The 19,064-nt window shown below is 49.4% G+C and overlaps 4 protein-coding genes across 4 annotated transcripts; 2 read left to right on the top strand and 2 right to left on the bottom strand.

The window, feature by feature from the left end:
• Positions 1-1,481: 1,481 nt before the first annotated feature.
• On the bottom strand, positions 1,482-3,272 carry EV420DRAFT_483273 (uncharacterized protein). The gene is made up of 2 exons (XM_060482332.1): positions 2,232-3,272; positions 1,482-2,170 (listed from the first exon to the last, which is right to left on the bottom strand). The coding sequence occupies exons 1-2, from the start codon at positions 3,187-3,189 to the stop codon at positions 1,773-1,775; spliced, it is 1,356 nt and encodes a 451-aa protein (XP_060330163.1). The 5' UTR covers positions 3,190-3,272; the 3' UTR covers positions 1,482-1,772.
• Positions 3,273-5,948: 2,676 nt separating this feature from the next.
• On the top strand, positions 5,949-8,279 carry EV420DRAFT_1643710 (uncharacterized protein; the record flags this gene model as incomplete). The annotated part of the gene is made up of 2 exons (XM_060477549.1): positions 5,949-7,758; positions 7,816-8,279. 2 exons carry the CDS (start codon positions 5,949-5,951, stop codon positions 8,277-8,279), a joined length of 2,274 nt encoding a protein of 757 aa, XP_060330162.1.
• Positions 8,280-14,927: 6,648 nt separating this feature from the next.
• Positions 14,928-15,475, bottom strand: EV420DRAFT_1643709 (uncharacterized protein; the record flags this gene model as incomplete). Its single annotated transcript, XM_060477548.1, has 4 exons — positions 14,928-14,965; positions 15,019-15,083; positions 15,137-15,371; positions 15,427-15,475. The coding sequence occupies 4 exons, from the start codon at positions 15,473-15,475 to the stop codon at positions 14,928-14,930; spliced, it is 387 nt and encodes a 128-aa protein (XP_060330161.1).
• A 313-nt stretch (positions 15,476-15,788) lies between these two features.
• On the top strand, positions 15,789-17,857 carry EV420DRAFT_1621012 (uncharacterized protein; the record flags this gene model as incomplete). The annotated part of the gene is made up of 7 exons (XM_060475639.1): positions 15,789-15,824; positions 15,878-16,273; positions 16,311-16,524; positions 16,559-17,367; positions 17,421-17,491; positions 17,544-17,644; positions 17,697-17,857. 7 exons carry the CDS (start codon positions 15,789-15,791, stop codon positions 17,855-17,857), a joined length of 1,788 nt encoding a protein of 595 aa, XP_060330160.1.
• Positions 17,858-19,064: the final 1,207 nt, after the last annotated feature.

Here is a 19,064-nt window from a genome sequence, read left to right as displayed (position 1 = left end):
TTTTCCATTTGAGAGCGACTTTCAGTGTTCTCTCCTCAACTTGAAGAGCAAGGTGCTTTTTTTCTACGTAGAGCTATGACTTGATGAAGCGTTTATCAAAACCCAAGTTCGAAGACTCGTTACGTATACAACAGAACCACTTGGACTCAATCCTTCTCGCGGTACCGGCGGCTAAGTATTCCCATGCTCAAATTCTTCTCCGGGCTACATACTCGCGTTTTCTCTCCTAAGGTCTCGGTTGTAAAACCTCTGACGAAATCGGTTAGTATATAAGAGATGGGCAGCACTTTTCTCTATCGCATAAATAAGGAGTTTTTTTATTCCTTTCCACTGTCGGCCAGGATTGAAGTAGCAAAAGTTTACCTTTCATGGGCGCAGGCACCATTACGCAGCAACTCCCACTCTTCTGCAAACTATCATTCCATCAAATTACCGAGACATATTCTCAAAATGACTTTTGGCTGGTCGAGGCGTTGAAATCAGGGCGGTGACAAGTCCTGGAATACCCTCGTGTTTCAAGTAAAATTAAAACTCGTGTAATGATGCGCCAAAGTCAATCATACATTCAAGCGAGAGTTACAGTGACGAAGCCATTAGTCAATACAAAGACGTTACCGTTCTAGTGCAGTGCATCGAGACCAAAAAGCACGAGAGCTAATTTTCAAGAGTCCGAGGTGCAAAGAAAAACATAATCTGTTTTACCTGCTCACTTGTCCGCAAACAAGTAAACTAGGACCTGCAGCTTAAGGATCTCAAGAAAAAACGACACAACAATCAACCATCCCTCTCAAAACACACATTCAAACGCGAGAATTACGAGTCAAGTGTGTTTCGAGTAAAAACAGAACCCGCCCAATGATGCGCCAAAACTCAATTATTTCCCCTAAAAGATACATTCAGGTGAGAGTTCCAAATTGAACTGAGTCCGACGAGAGCGTAGCCAATGCAAAAAGTTGTTCCATTGCATCGAGATCGAAAAGCAATAGCCAGTTCAAGGGGTCCAAATCTTTGAAACACTCTATTAATACAGACAAAAAAAAGATCAAAAACAGCCAGCCATAGAGGCAATCAATTCTGATATAGTCAAAGCTGCGCCAGCAAGCAAAGGTATTGAGACCGAGACGGATACCAGCCCTGGAGTACCTCAACGACACCTCCATTTTGTTGAGTAAAAATCTAATTTCGCTCATGCAATAATGCGTCAAAAACAAACGTGCCTTTTAAAACATACGAATTACAATTCCAAGGCGATCCGAGTCCAAGGAGAGCATAATCAATACAAAAAGCGATCCAGTTCCAGTTCCATTAGCGATCCAGTTTCCAGTAAAGCGCAGCGAGACAAAAGAGCAACAATCCAAGCCAGAGCCAGTTCACAAAGAGTCCGATCCAAATCTTTGCAGAAAGTCTCTATTAGGACGACCGAAAAAAAACTTGCCCACTCACCATTCCGATAGCATGCAAAACATTCGAGTACCTGTCAACAAAAAACCAGTCTAGGTTCTCTTACCTATTCACTTTGACTACGAACCAACAATCAGCACCACACAGTCCTCCAGAAGGCACTCACCAAAAAGTCCAACTCGTCGTCCTCGTCCATCCCGTCCTCCTCACCCTCCACAGGCGGGTGCCGATACATCTTCATCTGCCCATCTCTTACCCTCGCTCGGCGGACCCTCGGACGCAGGAGCGGTAATTCATCCTCCGGAGTACTGAACGTCAGCGCCTCGAGCTAAGAATTTGATAGGCAGTAAGAAACGCAAAAAATCAGGCAATCAACAGCACAGCACCTCGTCCTCTGAGTACTCGTCGTCTCCATCTCCTCCCAGCGTGCTCACGAGTCTCCCAGGCTTCCTTCCAACAAGAGGCGGCGGCGGAACACGATTATTGAGGATGCTCCCGCTCCTCGTCCTCCCTCCACTAACAACAGGCGGCGGCGGTGAAGCCAAGATACTCCCACTCCTAGCTCTCTTCGTGACAGTCCCACTCCTCGTTCGCTGAGTGATCGTCCCGCTCCGCGTCCTCCCAACAGCTACTTCATTTGTTGTGCTATGGCTTTGGAGGACAGTCCCGCTCCGAGTCCTCCTAGTCGCAGTCTTGATCGGCAGGGCGGGTGCTAGGGACGAAGCAGACGAATCAAGCGAGCGCGTGCGTACAGGCCCCGGCCTGGCTTCTACAACAGAACAAAAACAGTAAGCCTTCCAGAAAGATTTCAAAGTGCATATATGCGTTACCACAAGTCAGAACCAAGCTATCCAAAGACAACTCCTCAGCCAAGTCGGGTTCAGCCATCTCCACATCTCCCCTCGTAGGCGGCGAGATCAACGAATCACTGATCCATCCAGTCTCTTCCTCTTCTTCGTCAGGCGTCATATAACCCGCAGACATCTGCCGTTTCTTCCGCAATGATCTCTTCAAAAGCTTATACGGACTCGTAATAACCCCCTCCTCATCCGTGTCCGTGTCGCTCACTGGGTTATCCCGCTTGGACAACAACCGCGGGTCGATCGTTCCCTCACCGTTCCCTTTCCTGGTCCTAGCAAACCGGAAGGGAGTCGACACGAACTGGACATCCGCGAACATCCCATCAGCCCCGTCGTAGAACGATAACTGCGACGGAGGCCGGTTGAAGTCCACCTCGGGGGATGCAATGCTGAATTCGACGTCTCCTAACCCTGCATGATGCTTGATATCGGGATCGAGGAACGAGATATGTGTACGTGGAGGCGTAGGTGCAGAGGGACGGCGTCTCCTCTCTGATTGAGGCAGACCCGACTGGGGAGAAGTCGTCGTTGAGTGAGACTGTTGCGGGATGGGTATATTCGGCTGGAACTTGTCCGACAAGGTGCGCTTTGGGAAGCGAGTCGGGATATCTATTTCATCTGCTGCATCAAAGACAGGGAACGGGCTCTCCAGCACGCCCTTCCTCGACCTCGACTTGGACTTGGACCTCGACTTGGGCTTACTCCCCACCCTGTTCTCCTTCAAGTTCCTCGAGCTTGTCCTGAAAACCGAAGGGACTGGAACAGGCGAGAACTTCCCAGTGTCCCCAGGTCTCGGGACGCTCGAAGGGAGCTTGTATGCTAGGCTATCGCTGGACGGATTCGGGAAGGGTGTTATGGTTTCGTAGAGGGGTCGGGATTTTTTGGTGGTGGGGGCTGGGCCGGCGGGGTTGGTGCCGGTGCGTTTCATGGCTAGGCTGGGTCGGGAATGAGAGAGAGAGAGGAAGAGAGGAAGACGAAGAGGTGATGATGGTATGAAGACAAGGAGGAATGACGTGACGTCATGCATTCATGCACTGTGCGATCATGTATTTCTGCCTTTTGCCGCGGCCCATTCAACATCGACTTCTTGTTTTCTCTTTTTTTTTTTGCACCTTCTACTCGTCATGTGCTCACAACATGTACACGAAGCTTGGTACCATCTTTCGTATTATGAAAGGGTAACATACATATCGGTTCGGGGCCGGAAAACCTTAAAAGCTTTTCGCTTGGGCTGAAAAAGCCAGTGAATGTTCGTGTCGGTTACCCGATCCTTGGATCAACTCATGATTCTTACACAGAACCAGTCTACTTCTTCGTTAGAGGGCTTGGTTATCCAGGCTAGCACCCTCTGATATCAATTATCTTATTTTCGGACTTCCCCCACCCCCTTCTTATCTTCAAATCCTATCAGGGTGGATTTGTTCATCCTTGCCCATCGTTCAGCTTCTCACATTCTCAGGATTTGAGGTGCCTGGGACCTGCCGGTGGGATGTAAAGCTTGTCCCCGGAAATGTGCCTGCTTTTAGAGGGCAGTCCTGTTATACTGCTGTTTTCGCGCCATCCTACCCACCTTTCCACGAGTTTCGATTGCTGGGAAATTTACCCGCTACGTTCTTCGCCGACATGCCTGTTCCTGTACCCTATGTATCGAACCTTTTCTTCACTCTCACTCTCTAGTCCTTCCGAACCCGTGAAATGTTTCCTGGTCACAGGCAGGTCTGCGATGGCAGAGTCTCCTTTTCTAGGGACCGCTGTTCGACCAATTTTATTCCTGCCTTTGGTGCTTTCGATCCTCCGTTACGTTGAGGAGGCGCATTTCAAATTCTGATAGTCTTCAGCTTCAACATTGACTTGGATTCCTCCCACTCTTCCGTATCTGTCGTTACACAACTCCGAATCCATGTGATGGATTCGTCGCAACCTCAGCGCTCAGGCCCACCGGGCTTCAAGGCCTCTTATCCTGATTCTTCACGATACGAGCCGTCCTAATCAAAGATTCCAAAGGACCTCCGAGTCTTACATCGGAGCTGTGGATACACCCACTCCCGGGCCACGGCAGGTTCTCGTCAAGGTACGTTCAACCATTACAACCTAAGCGCCCCCAGATCAAAGCTTTCGGCCAAAACAGCATGAACAGAAGACAAGTACCCACTCGCGCCTAGTACGATCCTCGGAGCAGAGTTTCCCGGCCTCCTCGTCGCTCTCGGACCCGACGTAGATGGAAACTAGGCTCCCAGGTCTTCGGTATCGCCCCAGTCTAGGTGGCTAGTATCCCTCACCGGTATGTTAACCCCATAAACACAGAAAAGAGAATACTCATCCCAGAGTGGCTGATTGCTCGTTTGTTCGTGTAGAGACTAGACCAGGGTTTCGTTGACATGCTATCAGAATTGGCGAGTGTGTTGGTTGGTTTCTTGGTGGATTGTTGCTCTTTTGCACTGGAACGCTGTGCTCCTTGGCTCTTAAATTCTCGCGCTTAAGTGTCATGTTTTGGAAGAAATGGTTGATTGTTGTGTTCTTGAGAACCTGGATTGTTGCTTTTTGGTGTCGATGCGCTGGGCTAGGATGGGAATGTACTCGGCTTGCTTCGTCACTGTATTTCTCGTTTGAATGTATGATTGATTTTCGGCGTATCATTGTACGAGGTTTTTGCGATTTTACTCGAAATACCTATGTCAGTACGTATACTCCAGCGCCCAGAAGGAAAGAAAAAAGCCCAGGGTTTATGACGATTGAACTGGATAAATTTCATGTTTCACCTCTACTGGAAGATATCCTTACACCAAGTTATTCTCTGGTGGTGGGATTCGCCAACTTCTCATGGCCAACGGGAATGTCTTTAGTATACTCGGTTTGCTTCGTGTATGTTTTGAAGATAAAATGGTTGATTTTTGGCGGGTCGTTGTGAGAGTTTTTGGTTGCCAGTACTCCAGGGCCCAGAAGGAAGAAAAAAGACCAGGTTTTATGGCGATAGGCATCATTGAACTGAATATATTTCTTCACCGGAAGTTAGAGCACTTTAGAGTGGGACATTCTTACACCAAGTTGTTCTCTGGTGGCGGCATCCGTCAACCCATGGCTAGCCTATCCGGCATGGAAAGTGAATAAGACAATTTAAAATCACAGTGTGTCGATCAGCGACGTGTAGGCTCTTGAGCTCCGACATTTTACACGCCAAACGCTTGCTTAGGCATAAAGTCAAATTCCAGGCGACGGAGACGGAGTATGGAAAATATCATGGAAGAGCGAAATTGTGCGAGTAAGCTCAGAAGAGGAAACGCAAATCAAAGTTAGTTCGGAATCACGATGGAGAAATGACGGGGAAACGTAGCACTTGAAAGTAAAGACGTTGGTGCTAGTGTTGGTACCTGCACGAAATGACGATAGGACACGGGCTTGAGCAGTACAACAGGCAATTTTTGGGAAACAGATGCTGAGGCGTTCAAACGTTCGAGTGTACAAACCAGCTCACCAGTTAATATTTGTGGCGAAAACCTAAAGCCAAGAAAAGCCTACGTGTCCACTTTCCCCGACGTGACACCGGCCCGACGGGCCGAAGACAAATACCTACACGTCATACGTCTCTTTGACTTTTTTAACCATTGACATCCACCGTCTGAAATTAGCCCTTGCGCGTCCCCCCCACCCAGGATGGTGGTGAACAAGAAACCGCAAGTAGGGCCTGCGATGGCGTCACGTACGAATTCGTCGCAGCCTCTTCCGCGTAAAAAAGTGTCTGCGTCTCCGCTTGCCACCCCCGCCGCGAGACCACCTTCGCCTCCTCCTCCTCTTGAACCTATCCCTAAACCTTCGGCGAAGAAGGCTAAATCGAAAAAACAGTCACAGAAGGTGGTGAAGAAGCCCAGCGGGTGGTTCTCCGACCGCGTGCTCCTCCTCTTTCTTGGACTATTTGTGGTGTACGCCCTGCGGGTGTGCCCTACTGATTATGGACTGCAGGACCCGGTATGTTGGGGTCTGGCAAAATACCGAGCGGGAGTGGTGGATGTGTATATGGCGCCACCTGTTAAGCGGGTTCTGGAGCACCCGGTGGTGAAGGTGGTGGTGGAGAAGAGCGCGGTGGTGTTGAAGCCTGTGGGGAGGAGGGCAGCGCGGGGAGTGGAGGAGGCGGGTGCGTTTGTGGAGCCGAGGTATCGGGCGTATGTGAAGCCGTATGTGGATCCGATAAGCAGGTACGCGGAGGCGGTGGAGGCGTACGCGGGTAGAGTCACGCCGTATGTTCGCAGAGCCTACACGACGGTCTCGCCGTATGTGAGGAAGGCGTACACGACGATCTCGCCGTATGTGCGGAGGGCGTACGAGGTTGGCCGGCCCCGGGTTGTGGCGGGGTATAGGGTTTGTGTGCGGAGGTTGGGAGAGCTGAGGAGGGAGTTTGTGGATCCCCATGTGGTTTTGCTCTGGGTCAAGGTCGTCGAGCTTAGTCGAGGACGAGGAGAGACCGCTGTTCCGCCACCGAGTCAGGCGCCGACGCTGTTTGAGGTTCCGGTACCGACGTCATCGATAGCGCCGACACCGACGGAGGCGATGCCAGACCCGATACCGACTACTGAACAATCAGACCCGGTGACGTCTTCTGATCCAGAACCAGCGTCAACTGAATCTGAACAAACCGAGGAAGTGGCATCGACGGTAATAGAACAATACGTACCAACCGGGACTGCAGAGCAAACCGAGGATCCAGTACCAACGATAGCCGAAGATCCTGCGCCAACCTCGACTGCAGAGCCCACCGAGGAGTCAGCATCGACGACAGCCAAAGAACCCGTACCGACATCGTCTGCAGAGCCTGCGATAGAAGACCCACCATCGACACCAATTGTCGCCGACGAGTACGACGACTTTCTAGCAGACCTCGGCATCGACTTTGATGCCGCCTCCTCATCCGCCTCTACCACCGCCACCTCCACATCCTTCGTACCCCCCACAGAATCCTCCCGCGACCCCTCAGCCATCGCCTCCAAGCGCGCCAACATAACCGCGCGCCACGCCTCCTGGGCTGCCCAGCTCGACGCCCTCGCAGTCGCCCGCGCCGCCACAGTACGCACCAACCTCTCCCGTATCCGGAGTCGCGCTGCTGCAGTCCTCTTTGGCCAGGCCGTCGAAGAAGAGGAGACAGATTTCGTTGATGGCGTGCATGTTAGTAAGCTCCTGGACGGGTTCGTCGACGAGGCGGAGAAACTCGTGGGTGGGCTCGAGGGGTGGTGGAAGAAGGAGCCGAAGGATGAGGATAGGCGGGAGAGGGGCGAGAAGGTCGTTGGGAGGGTCGAGGAGAAGCTCGAGGCTCTCGTTCGGGAGATGGGCGAGAGAGTCGAGAAGTGGGCTACGCGTGTGAGGGAGGACGAGGTTAGGGAGTGTGTTGTTGCTAGTCGGGAAGTCAAGGCGCTCGCGGAAAAGGCTCAGTCGGACTTGGGCTTGGACTATGCCTGGTTGGAGGATGTCACGTATGAGGATTGGCAGCGGTATCATGACTTGATGCGGGGTGCGTTCCCATTTCTTCCTTCTTCTCTTGTTTTTTTTACTAACTAACTAAGTGCAGTCTACAACGAGTTTGATACCCAGATCCGCCAAATACAGAATAACACCCATGTTAGACCTCTAGGTGATACTGTCCTCATTGCACTCGAGGCGAAGCAACATGATATGCAGGATGCCATTACTGGGTTCGTGTCCCGTGTGGCGAGGGTTCGGGAGGATATGGATAAGCTTAAGCCTAACCTTGATGCGTTGTTGATGGGAAAGTCCAAGGAGCAGGTCGAGCAGGCGTTTGAACAGGCGGAACAGGCAAAGGACGCCTCCCCCAAGTCTTCTTCCCCTTCCCCTTCCCCTTCGAAGAGAAACGTCGCAGGCAGGAAACACGGTATGCCCGTAGCACCCCAGATCCCAAAGGCCAAGAAAGAACAAGTCACGATCCTACCTGTGGGTGAACCTCTGGTGGGTGAGATGACAGAGGAAGAAGTTAGGCGTGTAAAGGGGGACAAGCGGGATCCTGGAGAGTTGTAGTCTTTTTTAGTTATTGGGTTTATATACATCCATTATGATTCCTTTCATAGTCCATATTATCGTGTAGTATTAGTAGTCTCTCGGTTCGCTTCTTTAGTTACAGTCAGTTACAGTAAATGGCATCGTTTTGATGTTTGGCATAGCCACTGGGCTTTTCTCCTGTGTCACTAATGTACTAGGAAGGATTTGCTTGCTCCGACGGGGTAAGTGTATTTCTGTTGTTGACTCTCAGAAAAGTCATATTTAGGACGATCTGCCCGGTTGTCCTCCGAACGCGCTCCCTGCATCTCACCTCCTTCCAATCTTGCTCGCACTGTTTGCTCATGCTCAAATCCAGCTGTCATGCACCACGACGCGTGTGTCACCACCCTGTTCGGACCGCACTCCTCTCCAGCCTCGCCGATCGAAGACCAGACATATCATCCTCGAGGAAAACTATCGTGGACTCGACTTCTTGGGAACTGCGCCCGACTGCCCATGTTTTGTTTCCTCCTCCAGTATCAGAGAGAAAAGGAAGCCTACAGTTCCACGGCTGTCGCGCCCTACCGATTTGCTGGTTGGATATCCTGTATGACACGTACAAACCAAGTAAGTATACAGTCTATTTCCAGGCAATCACACAAGGGAGCTCTTTCCGTATGCCATTTCCACTAAGTCAGCATCATCTGGGGCCCCCACCGATTATCGAAACGACATGCCAGGAGGTTCGCCGATTAACCGGGAAAACGCAGGACACCAACCATTTTGTCTTTGGCACGATGGACCTTTTTGTTTTTGTGAGAGCGAGTCGGAGGGCATTTGGCTGTGAAAACACTGGTTACTGGACTCTCACATGCGCCGGTTTGGGAATAAGGATATCGGATTGGTTTCCTCCAACGACAATAATTCATCTTCCCACATTGCGGTGCGGGGAGGTGTATTTTTTCTTCGGACGGGCTTGGTACCGGAGCAGAGATTTTCACCTACGTACGAGAGAAGGAAATCGGGAAACATCGACCTTGGAATTTGACTGTACGTGTTCGTATCAAGACTCGAGTGACTTGTGTTTATGGGTCGGCAAGTTGGCCTTGGGAGGGAAACGGATCCGGATTCGGTTGTTCCCGGAGCGGTTCGCGTTCAACTCTTAAATCGGTTTTAGTACTCGTACCATGAGAGGTGGGAGGGGGTAGTCCTCTATAGTAAGACTAAGATGATTTCAGTAGTTTGCAGTACAACAACTTAACATCGTTTTTGATGCATGGTACAGCCACTGTGCTTTTCTCCTCTCATCGATGTCACGTATTGGCCTGGCAACCGACGCAAGTGCTAACAATTCAACAGTGTAAGTGCTTCTCTAACGCTGATTCGATTAGAATTGCCATGACAGGATAATCCATCCAGTCGTCCTTAGGACGCGCGCGCTCCCTACTACTCGCACCCCGTTTGCCCATGTCCAAATTCAAGGTATATCAGGCGTCATCACCAACTCTTGCGACGCGTGTGTCTATCTTTCAAGCGTTCAAATTACACAACATGTCATATCATTATCGACCAAGGATGTGACACTGGTATGTACTATGGTTTCCTGTTCGGATTGCAGCCACGCCTATGTCTGGTCGATACTATCTTCCTCGAGGGAACCCAGTGTTCCTCCGTCGTCGTCTCTACCACCAATCGCTTCTTGGGGAATAACCATCACTTGCACATGTTCTCTTCGTTACTGCAACGGTGCTCTGATTTCAACGTCACTGCACTTTCTCTGAGTCAGCCACTATTTGGAGAAAGGAAGGAGATTTTGTTCTGATCACTGACTCTCGAATTTCCCGAGCGGTGACGATTTTCTGGGCACGTCTTTCGGAGTCTCCTCGGACTTGGGAGTACCACCTCGGATTAGAAGGAGCAACACGACGTGCACGGGAAATTTTGAACGCAGAACGTACTACTACTAATAATAACCAGCCATCGAGCACCCCTGGCACAACCTATTATCTGTCGTCATGCCGTGTTATTCTTTGGTGATCAGATTTATGTCGCACGATCGACCTTTTAAGGGCATTTGAGCGTGAACGATACTTATCCTTGGAGTGATGCCTATATACCAGAGAGGGCACCAAGCTCTCACATACACCGGTCTGGGTATAACGACAATAATCAATCTTCACACGTTGCGGTAAGTACGAGGAGGGTTTTGTGCTCGACTTCTTTTTTTTGGACAGGCTTGCAACCGGGGCAGTTTTTTTTTCGCCTCTACGAGAGGAAGAAATCGAAACTTGGCACTTGACATTAACCCATTATACACGGAGTCGGCACCTTGGAATTTGACTGTATATGTGTGATCCTAAGACTCGACTCTCGGTGATTCTTGACCTTGGGACGGAAACGAACTCGAATTCAATTGTTTCCAGAGCGGTTCGTGTTCAGCCCTTATTGGAGATCATGAGAGGTAGTAGTCCTAGTAAGTCTAAGATACTTAATTATCTGCTCTTCGAAGTTCTCACAATATCCCCTTCACATGATCCACGAACTCCGAATCCCCCGGGTCTACCAATTGAAACCCTTTTTTCTGGTTCGAATAATTGTTTGATTTGTAGCTGGGAAACGAAATTGAACTGGCTTCGCTTCTGGACCTTGGAGGGGAGGTACAATACTCTCCCGTTTACTGGTGCGGTATCGCTTAGGTAGGACATGCTTCCCGCAGAGATCCTCCAGTGGGTACCTGACATTTGTTTGAAATCCACCAATGATATGTTATTTTGCGGTCATGAGACTTGTTGTCACCTCTGTTTCTCGGCTCGCGGGAGATGTTTTCTCGCTGGCTGTACATGTAATACGTCCAAGGTTCGCGGCTCTTGATTAAGTATACATATTTCCAACTTGAATTGATTACGATTAAGTACCGTTCGGCTGGAGACGATCATCATGAAGTGTACCTGTTTCTTGGTTCTGAGTCGCACGGGAGAGAATGATTGCTCAGTGGGATGTATCTATCTCTTCATTGATGAACAATAGCTTCCTTATCTACTGGGATGCGGAATAAGGTAAATAACAACAACCTTCCTATCTCCTACTCACGCTATTCAAACACGCATACTATATCGACTCGCGGAGGTCCCTTGCCGCGAACCTTCAATTCTATACATACCATTCCGTCGTCCTTCTTGTCAGTGGCAGTGGCGGCACACTTTTACTTCTCCCGAGTCCGTCTTAACTCTTCAGGTACAGCCCACTTGCCGAAGAAGACTGACTTGGAATAATGACTTCGCACGTCGAATCGCCGCCACTCGTCAATACTAATTGCCTGGGCCTCTAGAGTACGCATTACTTTAACTGCGCTCCTCTTTTTCTTACAGACCACAATAATGATCTTCGTGCCTGACAGGGAAGACGGATTTTCTCCAGGGACACAATTACAGTTACAGTTTACGTTTTGCGTTTTTTTATCGCCCCCCCCTCAGTCGTAGTGAGGGGCCCAGCGGACTTTAAGCAACTCCACCAATTGTTCAGTACCTGACAGTGCGGTACCGACTTCTACAGGGAAGCATGGTGGAGGTGGCGTCGTGGTGTATGCGCCTTTATTAAAAAATTATGATTTGACAGGACAACACGCAACATGTACAGGCAAGTATGAAATAAAACCAATGCCACGATGGAACCCCCAAACGCGAGCCGGGACCCGGATTTTCACGATCGCGACTACCCGTCAGGGACTCTGGCAGTTCATGATCGAGTTTTGGGTTTGAACGATTCTGTTAAGTAAATTGGACATTGGACATGGCTGAGGAGTAATGAGGCGGCGGTGGCGGGTCCTCGTCCATTGTTGTTGCTAGGGGTTCCGGTTATGCGTAGGCTGTGCGCTATCAATATCGCAGCACATGAAATACCTAGATGCGTATTCGATCCCTTTTGAAATAAACGCGCTAGTGCGGTGTGCGCCTCGAGGTTTAATCAGAAAACTTGAGGATGCATTGTTCTGTACTTGCAATTGGGTTATTTATGACATCCGCGTTTTGTTTTTGCCTTGACGTGATGGAAAGATTTAGGGAGAATTCATTTCGAGGGCGGGTATCAAAACGTGGAGGGGGCGTCGAAGCCGAAGGTGGTGGTGGTGGTGGTGGTGTTGGTGAGAACGGCAATATGCTGAGAATCCAGATAGGCGGGTACAATGGACGGACCAGACACAGACACAGACATATGATCCCAAACCAAAATGTTTCTTTCTCCTTCCCGCTACATTGGAAAGAAAATAAAGGCTTCTCACGAGCTTCTTCCTTGCATTAAAATTCCTGGAAAGTTTGGGGAGAACGGGAATCAAACCGTATGAGAATAGATGGCCGGTACTGGGATAAAAAAAGCAGGATTTGGGTAGGGTACCGCTTCGAGGACTATTCAATCGTGAGTATATGGAGGGCGGTGAAACCTTATTCGTTGGTCGGCATGGTCGGTCCCCCCGGCCGATGCAGCCATTGTAAATGAGTGAATTCAGGTTGTGGTTAAGCCCGTTATTTTTACCTCGGGGAGGGTACTCCTGGGGTCCTGCCGAAGGTCCGGTGAAGGTCCCGCCTTTTCCATTTGTCGTGACGTGACTACCCTTATGAACGACTACCCGTGCGTCTCGGGGAGTAAGGCGCTCTGTGATATGGGGGTTGGCAATGAAGATTATGATAAATGGAGGATGGAAATTTGCTTCCGCTCAGTGGATCTGGTTCCGTTGAAAAACGACGAATGAACCGACCCAAAATTAAAGGGCGTTTCCGAGTCGATCGTGTGTTTCGTGGGCGATCTCCCGTGGCTGGGATGAGCCGTTGAAGCGCCCTGCATTATGAGCATGGACTTCGATGCGCGATCAGTCGACCCTGTTGCTTCCCTTCGATGGGAAAGAAGAGCTGGCGGTGAATCGTAATCAATGCGATCCGAGAGGTCGCTTTGGTCCATGACTCAGTTGTGTTCGGGCAAAGCTGTATTGGGCGCCTTTGACGACCGACTCGACTCTGATGATGATCCAGGGCGAGCTAGAGACGGGAACCAGAAACCTGTTAAGGCAGCAGCTTGCTTGTTTTTTTTGGGAGAAATAAATGTGGCAAGTTTGCAAATTAGGAGCGAAAGACTGGGCATGGGATGGAGCTGACTTCTCCGCCTTTCATACTAGGAGAGTAAAATTGTGATGGAATGATGGAATGTCGCGGCCTAGTATGTGAGACCGAGGGGGTGCAGGAGCATAGAGATTAGACAATGACATTGACACCGGTGTCCTCGAATGTCTGGGAGTCAAATAGACGATGTCATTGTACCTTGAACCCTATCGGAACCATTTTGACACAGGACGTGGCCATTAGGTTGTTGAGCGATGTAACATTGAAATTTGTGTAAAAAAAGCCCGGTTGATGTAAGACTGCTTTCACAACGGTGAAAGCAAATGGGGTGTAATCACTTGCATCTGTCCTAGATATCATTCTACCTCAGGTAAGTTGCACCATAAACATGCTGTTTAAGGAGTGACTTACCCGGTCGACGTTCCGTGATAGTTGGACTGTATGAACGGTAGATACTTGGACGCCTAAAAGAAATTGAAATGCGTCAGTGGCGCGTTCTTCTGTTTCATGCAAAGGCACAGTCAGTTCACCGGGACCGGCGTTCGAGTGAAATATTAGCACTTTTAGATCCCGTCCCACCATATCTTCTACCTCCTTCGATCTTCTCTAGATGGACGTCCCTTCATATTCAGGTTCAGGATCAGAGGCGCCAGGTAATTATCGCATATGCCACAGACGTTACACACACGCGTTTCTTCGACCAGTCGCTGTACCATGCTGCGGTATCTATCTTGTTTGATATAGATCGGCGTGTCCAGCGGCGGAGGAAGGGCCTTAGACCGTAGCGCCTCGACTACATCACCACAATCAGCATCTCAACATACCAGCACAGGTACGAGAGACAATGATGATAAAAAAGCTGTGTCGGATGGTGGGAGTATCACGAAGGTCCCACTTCTCTGGCGAGATTTCACAAACGTGAGACTTCGGAGCCCGAACGCACCACCCGAGAAGATGGTCGAGCGTCAGTTCAGAATATACTTGGGTCCACCAAAGTTATCGATCGGACGATAGGTTCTTTACGTGGCGGTGTGTGCGGCAGACTATGGCCGATTGTGGGCGCATGGTTCTCTACGATTCTCGCCAAGAGTTTCGACCTGTTTCGACCCTTTGCAAAGATCCCGTTAATCGAATCACCTTCTAGGAGTAGATAAGACGTGCATTCATTTCGACTGAACGTAGCCGACGGTACTGCATCTTGGTGGATCGCTCATTTTCCAAATTGCGGGGGCTTGTACTCTCTTGTACTCGTGGGACATTATCGATTATCCTTTGTGCGACTACTCAAGATTGGTCTATCGATTCTTGTTAACGGGATCACAACACAGCAGTCCAGCACTCACTCGGACCCATATGTTTGGGAGGCGCGAGAGACAGCCAGGACGAACTTGAAGACAGATATACGGATCATAGTAAGGCAGACGGTGGAAAGGTGTAGATTACAGCAGATCCTCGATACAAAAGCATAGGAATGCGCATTAATTAGCAGCAGTTTGAAAACGTGGTAGGATTCCGTGGCGGATATCAAAGAGGTGTTTAAACAAAAGAAGGACACAGAAAGAGGTTTAAGGAATCAGGATTACAAGTGCGTTACTGCCTTAGAATCCAGCGGCATCCCTTGAAGATTTGTGATGAGTCAACCTGGACTCAAGATGAGACACTCAACGAACCTGATGCATCAATTCCATTTCGAGCGAGAATGCGGTTGTGGCGAATTAGCCGAGCCTGATCAAAACTAGGGGTTTTCATGTAAGTCTCTCTTCAATGGCGTTGAATTGATTGACGCACTTGACACGCTCCCTCCGCATGATTTCCATGACCTCTTGCGTGCCCTGCTCATCGAGACCCGTTCTTGAATCACCGTTTCGCAAATTCGCCTCAATGTCGAAGTCAGAGGATGTAAGACCGGCATTCGCTTGTTCGGTAAAGGTCGAAAGAGGAGTGTAGTGTCTGAGTTTGGGAAAGAAAGTCTTCACTCGCTCAGGAACGTGGGCGGCAAGAGAAACGCGATATCGAAAGGTCACTGCAAAAGAATGGAATTAGTCTCCGCAGTTCATTGTAAGCATATATGAACGCACGCAAAGCCACAAGGGCAAAGAAGGCCAACACAGATAGCATGAACAGCATGGTTTGTAAAGATAAAAAGTTAGATAACCAAGCCTGCGTCGGAGAAGGTGACCAAGGCGGTCGTTGGTGGTGGGCGCAGCACAACAGATGGATGTTGCCGAACGGCCGAGGCGATGATTCGGATGAATAATATTAACTGCACGCACATCAGTCGCATCACGTGACAATGTCACGTCACCAAGCTGCCTGCCTCTCTTTTTGACACCTTTTTGACTAATCTCAACCTCATCTGTAAAGTGTATCTTCTGTATCTCTTCTTGTTTTTCTACTTCACAAACTATACTTCACTCGAAAAGTATAATTACGTTTTAATATGGGGTTGCAATCTACCTTATTCGAACGGCTACAGGTGCTTTATCATTATTAATCATTCTGAATCTTGATTTTATTCTAGACCCATAGACCGAATTTTGTCCTCCACTGGATACATCACTTTTGGCAGCGTTAATAGCTGACATAGAAAGCGACGACAATGGTAGCTTTGTTGAACCATCATCGACAGCCATTGCCAGCCTTCGAATCTCGCTGACTGAACTTGCTGCTGAAGCCGAGACCTCTCAACTGTCCGAGCAATATGCGAACCTCAACTTGGGATCAGGTTGTTCCGACGATACAACCAGTACGCCCAGTGCATATATAGGAGAAACTGCATCATCGAGCGCTTCTGGTTCAATGTCGTCGCAGTCTTCATTTAGCTCCCCTCTAGGTTTTCTGCAAGCCGCTCTCCCGCACATCAAATACGACTGCTTAAACCGAGCACTATCTAATACTCAACCCGGTGATAGGCGAGTTGGACATGTGGGATATTGTGGCCGGAATACTGTCCGAGGAGCAGATACGGGAGATGGAAGAGCGGGGTCTTGATGGATTGGAGGGCGCAGACGACATGGAGAATGAGTCTTCGTGGACCACAGTTTATTCAAAGAAGAACGCTGTTCCTCTCAGAGAGTACAAGGCTAAGGCTACTGTGAAGAAGAAAAGGAGGAACAAATCAACCGCCCTTACAGATATTCGCCAGCAACACCGATACGCACCCGTTCGATCGAATAGTCTTAGGCTCTCCCCGTTGTGGACCGATACCAGTATCAGACAGGTGGACTCAACTATCATCTCTATCGACTCATGTGTCGACGTTCCTACCACCGTACGAACCTTCCTTCTTCCTCTCCTATTTCCATTCCCCAAGCTACTCTTCCCCATATGCAGCACTTCGTTCTGCTCTTTCCATGATCAACAAGTTGCATCAATCCGATATCGACGATATACCCGTTCTTGATACCCTGCTTGACCTGTTGCTCTCAATGTACGAGCATTTAAATTCAGAAGAGCAATTACAACTTAAATCGGACGCCGAACTTTGTGTTAATGCCACCCAAGGAAGAGGTGATGACGCCCTTGAACTTGTCAAACTCCTACGAGAGCTCGATACCGATTCCTCTTCCGGCTGTCTGGAGATGGGCGTGTATCACGTTCCTCAGCCGACACCTTCGTCTCAGAATATATCGGGCCCTCTGAACTCACTAGAACCTCCATCCTCGCCGTTACCTCTGAAAACACGAGCTGCATCTGTACCCCCGGCAACAGTTCATAAACCGAGTCTGTATCAATGGCAATCTGTCAAGCGGCAGAAGAGACCAGAACGTACTCCACAGTCACTACCCATTCACATCCCAGCTTACACGAGGGACGTTAATGGGATGAAAGTCAAAGGAAGCGGCAATGGAATCGGCAAAGGTGGTAAAGGCGACGTGGGGGAACTCGACAAATACAGAAGGCGGATGAATGAGAGTATGCGGAAGAGGGATGAGATGCTCAAGGAAGCAGCGTTAATGTGGCAGCGCGGAAACAGCAAAAGCAGAGGTGGGGAGGTAGCCATGTATTATGCTGAAAGGGTGCGTCGATCTATCACCTTTGCGATCTGGTGTGAACACCTTTACCCTTTCAGGCGCGCGAACTCCAGGAAATGGCCAAGAATGACGCGCTGCATGTTGCATACATGATGGCGGACGCCAAGAGGTAAGGTTATCACCTTTGGAGCGGAACCTTCACCAACTCACCATTCGTGCAGAGTTGCATCAAATGAACCGAATACTGTGGATCTGCACGGAACGACTGCCGCCGAAGCCATCCACATTGTGAAAGAGACTTTGGAGACGATAGACCTGTCTGGTATGTTTGTGCATCATTCTCCGCAAGGCGTAGGTTGATATTGCTGTTACAGCCAAGCCTCTGAAAGTTATCACGGGGCGTGGTAGTCACTCTGTCAATCAAGTCAGTGTGTTAAAGCCCGCTATTCGAATGGCCCTTACAGAAGATGGATGGTCCGTCAGCTCCTGGGACGCCGGACTAATCATTCGGGGAAGACGTGCTGGAGCATCATAACAAACAATGGCTTTATTCTATTCCTCCATGTTGCCGTTCAACAGCGCTATATTGGTTTTCTTCGTCGCCGATGTTGATGGCTGGCAATAGTAATGTTTCACGGCCATTCTTGCCCCTTCCCGATTTACGTCTTGTTTTTAGGCTTGAAATGTTGCTAGGTCCTATACTGTCGGATCCTCGTGTTTGTATCTACCGTCTGTATCGTCAGAGTATTTTTTTGTGTGTCTGTAGCTATCACCGTTGTCTTATCGTGTTATCCTTTAGGTTAGATGCGCTCTGTATAATTTTATCGGCCATTTTCCGCGATCCCCAAAAACAGCATTGAAATCCTTCCATACACTGTCTCCTAAATTCATTGACCCGCAGACGGTTTCCCCAACCCGCGATAACGAGCTAAAACCTTTGCAGGAATTTCCTTGTTCCTAGGTCTCTAATGCAATGGTCTACCATCAGAGCTCGTTCCCCATGCGGGATTGCCAATAATTGTTGAAGCATAGACCGGCGGACTGAAAGGTTAGTTATCTATTCAAGACACTAGGTCGAATTCATCGATGATTCAAATCCTCAAGTTGGGGCGAAATAGTAGTCCTTCCCGTCACAAAAGGAGATACGCTGACCACCTAATGCGGAGCTCAGTCGAGTTCAAGTCCTAGAAGTTCGGACCCTTGAACAGGTACCGTGGGTTGATACAGAGTAACACTGTAAAGCGTTGACATCCACCTCTGAGCCTATAGAACGCGCCGTTAGTCCGTTACCCTTGGTACGCGTTTGCTTCGAGACGGCCCGAATTGTCAAGGAGACGATCAGTCCGTTCGTTGAGACTCGTTACAAGAGAGGAAAAGTAAGGGACCATAGCAAAGCTGCACGCGATGGCAACTGGGACGAGCTAGAAGCCTTCCGCACCCTGCATTGGCGGTATAACATCAGTCCTCGCATTGGCGGCGGCGCAATTGGCTAAGTTGATGCTGAGCAGTAAGGACGCCACTGTTGGAATAAATCAATCCTTTGCATGCTTAACCTCTCGATCGATGAAGACTTCCTTTGCGTGAAGGTTCTTAATGAAACTGTTTGCCAGTTGTTCGCTTGATGATGGCAGTTACTTGACAACCGTAACGACCACGGTATCGCAAAATCTATTGTCTCGTTTCCATCATGAAAAAGGTGGGACTGCCGCTTGAAAGAGTGGACTGTGCCTCGGAGGTTACCT

The sequence above is a fragment of the Desarmillaria tabescens genome, assembly GCF_030435595.1.
Source record: "Desarmillaria tabescens strain CCBAS 213 chromosome Unknown EV420scaffold_20, whole genome shotgun sequence".
Taxonomy (NCBI): domain Eukaryota; kingdom Fungi; phylum Basidiomycota; class Agaricomycetes; order Agaricales; family Physalacriaceae; genus Desarmillaria; species Desarmillaria tabescens.
This window is presented reverse-complemented; position numbering and strand designations above follow the sequence as displayed.